The sequence below is a fragment of the Desmodus rotundus genome, chromosome 1 (genome assembly GCF_022682495.2).
Source record: "Desmodus rotundus isolate HL8 chromosome 1, HLdesRot8A.1, whole genome shotgun sequence".
NCBI lineage: Eukaryota > Metazoa > Chordata > Mammalia > Chiroptera > Phyllostomidae > Desmodus > Desmodus rotundus.
The window spans coordinates 8,622,670-8,635,249 of record NC_071387.1 but is presented as its reverse complement, the minus strand read 5'-3'; the positions used below and the strand labels follow the sequence as shown (position 1 = coordinate 8,635,249).

Sequence of the window (12,580 nt, the reverse complement as noted above, 5' to 3'; positions counted from 1 at the left end):
ATATTAGAGCCGGCTAACTGCTATCCAAACACGCAGTCAGCCCAGAGTTACAGAGCAGGAAACAGGAATTTGATGGAAACAATGAATTAGAGGCTCAAGACAAGGGGTTAGGTCATTTGCAAAATCAGATAGCTCTGTTTACAGGACAAAGTGTCAGCTGGGTTCAAAACTCTGTCATTTATAGATCACCCTGATGCCAGTAGGCATCACTAAAAAGGAAATATTAGAAAACCAGGGGAGAAAGTCAACACCCAGACTCCCCCTTCCCTCAGCTGTGCACAGGGCCCTTGAGGGTCTTGGAGCTTTGCTTTCAGCCTAAGCCTTCGCTTGTCTTTATGCGATGTGATTGGGTGCCAGAGGGAGACACACCCCAGTCCTGTGTAGAAAAGTGTGGGAATTCTACCCTCTCTATGTTTTCTTCCCTCTTTCTTGGTACTCTGGAATCTCAAGATTTCCACCATTTTATATTATCCAATAAAGGTGAATTATTTAAATATCTATTTAAATGTTGCTTTAAGCTTTACTTTTCATATGGCTAAGTTAATAAGCCAGAAAAGTTGTATCAACAGATCACTTGTCCTGACTTCGGGTGGCACCATGTGCTCTGGGTCTCCAGAGTGAGTAAAAGACCTGCTCTACCCAGGGAGGTCAGAAGGATGCTGGGCGGCTGGGATGAGACTTTATGCTAGAAAACATTGAGGAAAACAACAGTCTCCTAGTCCCCTGCTCTTACCATCCCACTGCATCTCAGATGTGGTAAAAGAGCCTAAGGCTTTGCAGTGGGGCAGGCACAAGTTCAAATCCAGGCTCTGGATTCAAACTCAAAAACCCTCAAGGGCAGATCTCTCTCTGAACTTCAGTCTTCTCATCTATAATACAGGCATAACCATACCGATAGTGCTGGAGGCTGTGATAAACAAGTAAGACAATCATAAAGTACTAAGTCCAGTGCCTGGCACACTGCAGGTACACCACAGTGAGTCCTGGGTCTTGTTCTCAGATTGTAAAACTGTATCTTGGAGCCCCTCACTTTATAAGCTAAGTTTAGATTTGTTTTTCCCAGATATGTCATCTTACCTCGGTAATCCAGATGTGATAAAAATAACGGCTCAGCATTCTGCTAAGCTTTGCTGCACGGTAACATTTACTTCTCACAACTACCTTGTTGGGGAGGTTGTTATTATCCCATTTGTTATTTGTATTGCTGTTACCCCATTTTATAAATTCAGAACCCAAGGATCAGAGACTTGACCAAGGTCATAAAGCTAGTCAGTGGCAGAGGAGGGCTTTTGATGCCCATCCTCTGGAGTGTCAGGCAACACTGCAGGGATGACAATGGTCTGGTTGCTTGGGAACGCCTCCTTAGCCAGCAGTCCTCACCTGTGTAGTTCTTCATCAGAGGGTGAATACTTGGCAGTGACATCAGCCAGCTCCCCAAAGATCTGCTTGCTGTAAACGGTGAGGGAGGAGAGCAGAATTAATTCCTGCCATGTGGAACTCAGGAGGCACGTGTAATCCTTGATTGAGAGCTCGCAGAAGAAAGGCAGTTTCTTGATCCAGGCAATCTGCCTAAAGAGCAGCTCGTCGGCCAGGCGGCAAAGCAGGGCAAACAGCTCTGCCTGGGTCACAGCATATCTAGAGAGTAAAGACAGGGGCAAGTCACTTCCAGTGGCCAGAATGGGGTGAGGATGGGGCACAAGGAGAGGAAAATCTGAAGGGTTCAAAGGGACTCTGGCAGTGAGCTCCTTGCCTGTCACCATGATCCCCAGCTCCATTCAGTTCAGTCTGATAAAGGGGCAGGACTGGAGCTAGCAGCAAACTCAGGGCTGCGGAGGCGGGTTTGGTGAGAAAAGGTTGCTAAAGAGAAAGGAGGCTTAGAAGTTCATGCAGGTATCAGGGAGTATGGCTTTTAAAGTTGGCGTCCACTAGTGCTTCATGTGTTAAGAGAAAATTCCCAGTCATTCCTGCAGTCGTTTTGGCAATGAGGGCTCTACTGGGGGATCTGGTGCCCACCAAATACAGGGACTGGCAGAAAAATGAGCCTGGGGCAAAATGGCTGAAAAAGAACAGAACGAATTCAGAAGCTGTTCCTGCTCTCACTGCACCCCCTGGTGGTGACAGCTCAGGAAATGGGGTTAGAGTTGCTCAGCCCTTCTAAGCTACTACAGGATGCAAAGCGCAGGGCATTCCTCATCTCTGGGCTGGATCTCAAGGCCCCTTGGTGTGACTCTTCCTCTCACCCCTGTGTCCAGATTTATAAAGCTTTTGTGTGGCCTTCTTGTAGATATTTGAATTTTCTCTTTGAGATTAGGGACTAGCTTTAGAAATCTGAGGGTACTTTTCAGAGGGTATCTAAGCTTGGAAATACTCAGCTCCAGGCCAGAGGAGTACTGGGTGCAGCAATGGATGGGTCTAAAGACTGAACTATTATCTACACAGGTCAAGCTGACAGAGGACTGAAAGAGTATTCCCTCCACCCACTCGGACGGGCACACAGTGCACATGGCACCGGGCTGCCATGGGTATGCTGGCTGGGGATGCAAGCAGGCTATGACCAGGTAGTGCCTTCAGTGTCTTGTTAAGGAGCCTAAACCTGATGTATGATTATCCCCAGAACAGCTCATCTCTGGCTCAGAAGTGCTCAGATCCGTGTAGGTTTGGCTTACCTAGGCCCAGGCAGAAACAAAAGCCCTTTTTCCTAATTCCATAGGGATTGATTAATAGCCCAAACTCTATGAGAAAAGATGCGCAGGAGAAAAATAAGGGACCACTGACTTCAAAGATAAGACATTCTGAAGCCTGTGATAAAGCAGCCAGGGATGAAGGTGGATGTGGGGTAGGGAACATTTTGAAGCTGCAAGGGCTAAGCAGGGCAGGGCTCACTTACCCATCCTCGATCAACATGGGTGTGCCCAATGGCTCCAGGTCCTCGGCTGACACCAGCTGGTGAATCAGACTGTATGACTGGGGATCCAGGCTGCGAGCTTGCGGGGGCAGAAGTGGCGAGTGGGCAGAATAGCTAAAAAGGTGCGGTATGTATTGATAGTGTGGAGGCACAGACATCCCCATGTACTGCTCCCTGAATGCCATGAATCCATTTAGTTCCACGGACCTACTAGAGAGAAAAAGTCTCACGTCAAGCAGAATCTGGCAGGTCTACTGCCTATCAAAGGAAATGGGCCAGAAGGTGGCTCAGGTGTTCTTTGGCCATGTAGTCTGTCTTCATCAAGCCAGGGACAGAATTAATGGTTATATGCACCTCTCCCCTATTAGATAGGGACCCTGTGAGTGTGCGTACATATGGTTTACCAGCGGACACCCAAGACCTGGCAGAGCAGATACTGAATAAATACTGGCTAAATGAATTCTTCATACAGGTGCCGCATTTAGGGTTGTTAATGGATATGCATAGACTATGACGACAAAGGTGGGTGCTTTATTTTTTTTACTGCTAAGAAAACTATAAGGCATGGACAGGCTAAGGGCCTTGACAGACCACAAAACAAATCTAGTACTTAGAAAAAAAATCTGGCATGTGGCAACAACTCCCTAAACATTCAAAGGAAGGAACAAACTACAGGACTGAATGGATATAAGTTATAATGAAATATGAAGAAAAAGGCAGATTCTTATCTTCCTTCCCTGTTTTGGAGAAATCTAGCCACTCTCAACCAATATAAAAAAAAACCCATCTTATAGCTTTACCTAGATGCACCTCCTGTAACAGGGATCGGCACACTATGGCCCATGGCCCGTTTCAGTGGATTAAGACTTATTGGAACCCAGCCACTCATTCACTGACATACTGTCTCTGGCTATTTTTGCACTATGATGGCACAGCTGAGTAGTTGAGCCTTAGACCATAGACCTACAAAGCCTAAAATATGTACCACCTGGCCTTATAGACAGTTTGTTGATCCCTTTTCTGTAAGAAAGATTTCTGGGGAAAGAAAGCATTCCCGGGTAGGTGATGGCTTTATTTCACACCTAACAACTAACTTAAGTTATCATTCTTGAACCAAGAGTCTCCAGACTGGTATTCCATGATAATAGCAGCAATTCTGACTAGGTCAAAAAGCTTTCCGTTTCCTTAAATTTATAAAGTGAAAATCTTCACTTCTGCCAAGGCAGAGAAATTATAACTTAATTTAACATTGTCAGTGTGGCTTGTTTTATTTCAGTGATAAATTAAATGAGAGAAAATAGCTCTATTGAAAATGTTACGCTGTTAGGTGAAGAATGTATGGGCACAGATAGCAGCTATAGCACTTTATCAGTCTGCAGAAGAGACCTGACATTTTCAAGGTCTTTCAAAAATGGGTTGCGAAATGCTGCTTTGCATCATCATGGACCCTGCCCCAAAAGACTGAGGGAGCAAGAGTACAATTGCTGAGACAGACTAGCAGGAATACCCAGCCCAGAGGGTTCCTTGTGGGTCTACCATCTAAGTGATTTCTAGATGAGGCTGGGTTTGCCTTGAAGCTCACCTGGAGGACAGAGTGGAGCCTGGTGAGGGCTGGTTGCTCTCTGAAGCCCTGTTCCCAGGGGAACTGTGGTCGCTGTCACCATGGTTGCTCCAGTGATTGGCCTCTTCCTCAAATTCCTGCCCAGACATGATCCTTTCAATCTCTTCCTCTGATATCTTTGACAAGGAATTGACACATGTTAGATTGGGTGCTCAGGATATCCTCTGTTCCTTTTTTAGGACTGAGAACTTATTTAAACTTCACAGGGATTCCCAAACCCTCTAGAGAGAAACCCAAATACCCTTCTCTCTACCCCCATACTCCAGGTCTCTCGCTAAGTTAAGACAGCTTGGTCGCTTGCTTCCCAGCACCATGGCTCACTATGGCATTTCTCTTGCCCCTCTCAAGCCATAAAGCCTCTAGGTTCTTCAATACTACTCTTTGTTCTTGAGTCTATTCTTTCCTAAAACACCTTCTTCAATAATAAATTATTACTTGCCCTTTAAGACCCAGTTCAAATGTCACTTTCTTTGTGAACCCTTCTATCACTACCTAGACAAAATTTTAGTCCTTCTTCTATCCACTTAATTCTGCACATTGAGAGAGAGGATGAATAGCATAATAGTTAAGAGTTTGAATTCTAGGGATAGACCACCTTTGTTCTAATCCAGGTTCTACCACTTTCTAGTTGTACAATCTTAGGCAAGTCATTTAACTATTTGAACCTAAATTCCTTCATATGCATGGCAGAGAGAATAATAGTATCTAACTCATAGGATTGACATTGAGGATTAAATTAGTTAATACATTAGCACATCTTTGGAAAAGGGCCTAGTGCATAGCAATAATTATGGAAGGCTGAAAATATTCATTGTTAATGTTATTTTATAGCATTTATAGTAATGAATCACAAAAGTATCCTCTATAAGACCTAAGCCCATGATAGGATTTTTTTTTTAAGAAAGTAAGTGCTCAATAAACTCATGTTGAATAAATGAACAAATGCTCACTTATTATTGACCACAAACCTTTACATGGATTTTCTGAGTTAAGAAAGCTGAGATAAATGAACTGACTTGCTCAAGATCATACTGTATGCCCATGTTTGGGCAGGAGTTTGAAAAAGAGGCCAAAGTATTCAAATATTCAGTCCAGTGCTTAACCTACTACACCACAAAGGGAGTAATCAAACACTTCTATAATGTGTCTAACCCCAACTGGCTAAACTCAGCATGTGGAATGAGAATGAGTGCTGAGGAGGAATGGCCAGATACATTTTTATTCCCTGTTCCTATGAAAAGAATGAGAGGACATTGTCTCCTACGTCTGTCTAACTCAAACCTGCATAATTCTTTGCTCTGGGAGCCTGTGAGGAAACCTTGAGCTGTTCCGATCATAAATATAGGAGACATTTAGCAATGCAAGCCAGCCAGCACACAGGAATTGGGGGGAAACAAGAAACATTTAACTGGTGTGTAAGTTGAGTGAGTGGTCTTAAAAACATTGGACTACATATTGAATTGAAGAGTATGCCTTTCTTTATTCAGTCACAAGTAGCAATAAATAAATGAATGAATGAATAGAAGGTATTTTCTCTTAGGGGTCCTGAGAACACCGAAATCACCGTTTGCACCTTTTAAGTCATGTGAAGACAGATGGTGCCATCAAACTACAAGATACCTGCTGAGGCCCTGACTGAAGCAGCCTCTGTGATGGTGGTAAGAGCAAGACCAGAGCTTGGTGGGCATGGAATAGCTTGAGCTGGGTTTTGAAGGGCCAGTCCTGGTAGCATCAGCTTATTCCAGCTGGGAGCCAAAGTCAGACTGCAGTAGGACACTGGGAAATCACTGATGAACTGAACAGGTAGGTGATGGAACATGTTGAGAGTGCTTGAAGCTGCGTTCAAATCTCATCTGCAATTTCCTAGCTGCACTTTTACTGTTGGGCAAGTCACCCAAATTCTCTAAGCCTCAGCTCCCTTATCTATAGGAGATAATGGAGATAATGCCAACTCCCTCACAGCCCAGGGTTCCCTCACAGGGTGCTGGAGCAAAGAAATACGCAGGTTTGAGTCAGATAGACTTGGGAGGTTAATCTAAGATAAAGTTATAAAGTGTGGGTATACAACAGGTGCTCAATAAATGAAAATTCTATCCCTTGTTATTTATAAAAAAAGATTTTAATTATTTATTTTTAGACAGGGGAAGGAAGAGAGAAAGAGAGGGAGAGAAACATCAATGTGTGGTTGCCTCTCGTGTGCCCACTACTGGGGACCTGGCCCGCAACCCACGTATGTGCCCTAGACTGGGAATCAAACCAGTGACCCTTCAGTTCACAGGCCAGCACTCAATCCAATGAACCACACCAGGCAGGGCATATTCCTTGTTATGTTTAATTATGCTTAAACACAGTTAAAAACTTGGGAATCACAGTTCTCTTTCTAACATACCCTAGAAACAGTAATGGACTAAAAGGAAAATTAAATGCCCAGTGGTATAAGTCAAATGCAATGACAGATGAAACAGGCTTCTCTAAGCATCAGCTCCCTCAACTCTGCACAGAGTCAAGAGACATAAAGAGAGCCACACAGGGTATGCACCCACGGTGAGCATCACGCTCAATGGTGAAAGACTGAAAGCTTTTCCTCTAAGATCAGGATCAAGGCAAGGATGCCCACTCTTAACACTTCTATTCGACACAGTACTGAAAGTCCTAACAGGGTAACTAGGCAAGAAAAAGAAATAAAAGACATCTAAATCAGAAAGGAAGAAGTAAAATTATCTCTGTTCACAGATGACATTATGTTATAGGTAGAAAACCCTAAAGATTCCACCAAAAAACTGTTAGAACTAATAAAAGAATCCAGCAAGTTGCAGATTATCAAATCAACATAGAAAATCAGTTGCATTTTTACACTAGTAATGTATCTAAAAAGGAAATTAAGAAGATAATCTCATTTACAGTAGTATCAAAAAAATAAAATACTTAGGAATAAACTTAACTAAGGAGGTGAAAAGCCTGCACACTGTTGAAAGAAATTAAACACTGCTGAAAGAAATTAAAAACATAAGTAAATGGAAAGATATCCTGTGTTCACAGAATGAAAGACTTACTATTGTTAAAATGCCCATGCTAAATCTGTATCAAAATCCCAATGGTATTTTTGCAGAAATAGAAAATACAACCTTAAAATTCTTATGGAAGCACAAAGAACTCCAGCCAGAACAATCCTGAGAAAAATCAACAGAGCTAGAGGCCTTATAGTTCCTCATTTCAAAATACACTGCAAAGCTACAGTAATCAAAACAGTATAATACTGGCATACCGACAGACATACGGACCAAGGGAATAGAACATAGAGCCCCAAAATAAATGCATGCATATACAGTCAAAAGATCTTTGATAAAGATGCCAAGACTACACAATGGGGAAAGAATAGTCTCTTAAACAAGTGGTGTCAGAATGTAAGATCCAAAAATATAAAACTCCTAAAAAATACAATGAAGGAAAAGCTTCTTTGACATCGGCTTTGGCAATGATTTCTTGACTATTACACCACAAACACAAGCAAAAAAAGCAAAAATAGACAAATGGGATTACATCTAACTAATATGCTTCAACAAAGCAAAGGACACGTTCAACAAAATGAACAATCAACCTACAGAATGAAAGCAAATTTTGCAAACCATGTATCTGATAAAGGGGGAGTATCTAAGATATATAGGGAATCCCTGCAACTCAATAACAAAAAACAAATAACCTGATTAAAAAATGGTCAATCCCTGGCCAGGTGGCTCAATTGGTTGAAGCATTGTCCGTACACCAAAAAGTTACCAGTTCGATTCCTGGTCAGGGCACCTATGGGAGGCAACCAATTGATGTCTCTATCTCTCACATCAGTGTTTCTCTCTCTCTCCCTTCCCCTCTCTCTAAAATCAATAAACATATCCTTGGGTGAGGATTAAAAAAAAAAAGTCAAATGACTTGAATAGACACTTCTCTGAAGACATATAAACAGCCAACAGGTATATAAAAAGATGTTCAACATGACTCATTATCATGGAAATGCAAATCAAAATCACAATGAGATATCACTCCACATCTATTAAGATAGCCATTATCAGGAAGGAAAAAAACCAGAGAGGATGTGGAAAATGGGAACCCTTAAGCACTGTTGGTGGGAATGTAAAATGGTATGGCCACTATGAAAAACAGTATGGACGTTTCTCAAAAAAAGACGAATACCATATGATCTCACCTATAAGTGGAACCTAATCAACAAAACAAACAAGTGAGCAAAATATAACCAGAGACATGGAAATAAAGAACAAATTGACAGTAACCAGAGGGGAACGGAGAGGGGGATAACTGGGCAAAGAAGGGGAAGGGTCACCAAAGAACATGTATAAAGCACCCATGGACAATGACAACGGGGAGAGGCAAGAGAGTTCAATGTGGGAGGTGGGAGTAGGTAGGGCAGGGGAGAGTAATGGGGGTGAAATGGAGACAATTGTAACTGCACAACAATAAAATATTTTTTTAAACCATGGACAATTAAAAAAATTAAAACTAGAACTACTACATGACCCAGCAATCCCAGTAGCAGATGAGAAAATCAAGGTGAGCAGCTACAGGAGCATCTAAAACCCTGGGCTTCTGGGACAGATCATAAAGAGTGAGGCCAGGGACTCACCTGGACTGGCCCAATGCTCTTATTCCGGCCTCCAGGCATGCCATCTTCTCTGATTGCTGGAAGGAAACGTAAGCAAGAGAGTCAGAAGCGTGCTCACAGAAGCTAGGCACAAAAAGACAACTTCTTTGGCCCAAAGCACAAGGTTGTAATAGGTGAAGGTGAGATTAAAACACAGGCCTTTTTGGCCTCAAAGCACATATTCTTTCCATTATTCTGGGCCACCTCATAGGCAGCAGATACTTTAGGGCCCCCAAGGTGCTAGGTACACACTACGCATGCTATACATTCAGTATGCTCAACTTAGGTGATGGCATTAACAGTTCCAGAGTTACAAATATCCCATCAGGACAATGCATCTGAAGACTGGTAAACTGAAGGAGAGAAATAGGAAGAGTATGTTCGCTGTTACATATTTTTGATTTCCAGTCTAAGTTTGAGTCTAATTTGTAGAATGAGAACATGGGTTTTTTGTTTGTTTGTTTATTTTTAAGTTAGAATATTGACTTCACTAATTGCTCCTTACAAGGGCAGTCAGTGGAGTTCCCTTACCATTGATTTTCCACTCAGGTGACTCAACAAAAGGACGAAGTTATTTAGCATTCTCTAACTGTAAAAAGCATCCTTTAGAAAGTACCAGCCTCATTAAGAATTACAACTACTAATACTATTACTTTCATTGTTTATGGAGCACTTAAATATTGGGCACAGAAAAGAAACCCTTGATTTGCAATTACGGAAAGGCCCTGGCGTTTGGCAAAGCTTTATAGAAAAGACAACTTCTGAACTGAACCTTAACAGATGAACAGGATTTATGCAGAGAGAAAAAGGCCTCTCCAGGCTGAGGGAACAGTGCACAGAAAAGCTGCAAGTTGAAAGGAAACATGGAGTGCTATTTCTGGGAGTTTCCAAGTGGCTCAATCTGGCTCAAGTGTCTGTTTGTGCGTGCATGCGTGTGTGCACGTGTGTATACAGCAGAGTAGCAAGAGATGAGGCTGGTCAGGCCAACTGGGGCCAGATACAGAGAGCCTTGAATATCAGGCTGAAACCATGGACTTTAGCAGAGGAACCTGGGGATAAGACGGAAAGCAGGAGAGGGTAGGTGAGGTTGGCATTCTTAAAACATCTGTGATGATTACTGCGGAGGGTGGTTAGAAGGGTGGCATCACATGGCAGCAAGCTTTGCCGTAATATACCTACTAGAAAAAAAACTACCATGAAGATGCAGAAAGTCCTTGGGGCAGCGCTGGCTGACTGACAAGGTGGGGGCTCCAGGTATCACACTCAATTCCTATGATAAGTGAAGGCTGACAGGAAGTTCATTCCCCTTGAAGCAGACATCAGTCTTAGTATCCTTAGATTATACCCTTCAGAATTCGGTAAATTTGAGCCTAAATCCTGTTTCTGCCACGTCTGTATAATTACAGACAAGTTTCTTCACATCTCTGAATAAATAAAACTTCAGAATAAATTAAATTTACTGAAAAATAAAGAGGGGCTATTGCAACCTGTCTTAATGGGGTTATTGTAAGGATTGTATATAAAATAATACAGCTAAAGCACCAAGCACAGAGCCTGGCTTATAAAGTACGTACTCAGTAACTAATCCTTCCTCTCCCCAGCCTCTTTTCTCCAAACACAAAAGTTAAGAAACCAAGGTTCTATTCTCAACTTTGCTGGAGTCTTAGTATCTTCATCTGTGAAATGAAGGCAACATAGTCTTTTACAAGACTGCTGTGAATTTGGAGTAAGAAAATACACAGCCCATGTCAGGGGTAGAAGCATGGCTGGTTGTCTGGGAGCTCTCTCTCATCTTAATTTCAAGTTCTGAAAACTCCTTAATTCCTTCTCTACTGTTCCAGGGTCAATGGCAGTCTTCAGGCACTTCTGTTTCCAATACTAACACCGCACATGCCTCTGCTTCAGCTCACAGAACAAAGATCACTGGCATATAAAACACCGAATATATTTTACTTGAAATCTCACTCTCACCGTCTTGGAGATGGTGAAGGAACTCAACATGCTCTCCTCTTTGTTTAAGGGGCCATAAACTTTAAAGATTTACATCGTGGAAATTTCTTATGCTGATATTTAAAAGCTCATGTTGTCCCTCAACCCCATTCATACACCCACTAGGGAAGTATTAGTATCACTCCCATTGAACAGATTAACCTAAGGCCAGAGAAATGAATGAACTTTTTTGCCTAACGTGACAGACACTAAACAGCCAAGATCAGGGTTGGAATCCAGACTATCAGACTAAGGCCAGCTTCTTTCCAACACTAATATTTCCTATAGTGTGTGAATCTCACCGGAAACACATAATTTTAGGCAGTACATAGATAAACCCTTAATTATACATTTGTCTTAACATGCACTAAAAACTACTGATTTTTCATTCACCAAGGAGATAAAAAATTCCCTTTGAAAATTAACTCTGTCTTGACTGGAGTGGCTCAAAAGGTTGCTGGTTCGATTCCCAGTCAGGGCACATGCCTGAGTTGCAAGTTTGGTGCCTAGTCAGGGTGTAAGAGGCAACTGATCAATGTTTCTTTTTCACATGTTTCTCTCCTTCTGTCTCCATCCCTTCCCCTCTCTCTAAAAATAAATAATCTTTTAAAAAAGAAGACAAGTACTTTTTCTAAAAAATTGATTTAAAGACAAATAAAAAGTAAACAGTCCTGGTTTAGTCAGAGATGGTAAAACCTGTCAAGATGGCATGAAACTGCCTGAAGTCTGGGAAACAACACAATGGGTCACAGCGCCTGTTAAAATAGAAAGTTGGGTCATACTGTAAAGCCTATAATGCACTCACATGTTATCGTATTCGATCCTCAAAACAACCTCGCAAGGTGTACATTACTATCATTCTGTGCAGTTTAGAGATGAAGAAAACGAGGCTCAGAGAGGTCAAGGGACTTGTTCGTGGTTACTCAGGAAAGGGCTGACAGGGCTGGGACTTCCACTTGGGTCTTCTGATTCTAAAGCTGTGCTTGTTCTGTGATGCTGCACTGGGCTAAGAGCAAGGATTTCAGCAGGGCTGAGAGTCTTTGTGGTAGTGGACTCATTAAAAAGAAACAACCAAAGGGCTTTTGGGTGCAAGAGCACAGGAATGGTCTGCTGCACCTGTTGTCCAAGCCGAAGAGAGTGGCACCGGTTATGGTTCTTCGATCTGCTCAGAAGCACAAATACTTTTTCTGCTCTGGAACACATGTATCTACCATTGCTCACTTAGGCCTGGACAACCAACTGAATCCGGAAACCAGAAACACTAGCAGGACACAAAGCTAACTACATGGATGCCCTGCTCAAAACCCACTGCTGACTCCCTTTGGTCTATGAGCTAAGTCCAAGCTCCCTAGCTTTACATTTAAGACCATTTGTGATCTGGTGCCTCTGGGGTTCCCCACCCTCATCTCTTGCC

General features: G+C 42.4%; 1 protein-coding gene across 4 annotated transcripts in view; it reads right to left on the bottom strand.

Annotated features, from left to right (window-relative positions):
- NR6A1 (nuclear receptor subfamily 6 group A member 1) overlaps positions 1-12,580 on the bottom strand; it is a 194,657-nt gene that overhangs the window by 14,132 nt on the left and 167,945 nt on the right. For 3 of the 4 annotated variants that reach the window (XM_053920755.2, XM_053920764.2, XM_045196993.3), the window contains 4 exons: positions 9,160-9,215; positions 4,488-4,642; positions 2,888-3,115; positions 1,381-1,635 (listed from right to left, as the gene is read on the bottom strand). In XM_053920755.2, coding sequence (XP_053776730.1) covers positions 1,381-1,635; positions 2,888-3,115; positions 4,488-4,642; positions 9,160-9,215 — 694 coding nt within the window. The remainder of the gene's footprint in view (positions 1-1,380; positions 1,636-2,887; positions 3,116-4,487; positions 4,643-9,159; positions 9,216-12,580) is intronic. The other variant, XM_053920758.2, reaches the window with a different exon arrangement.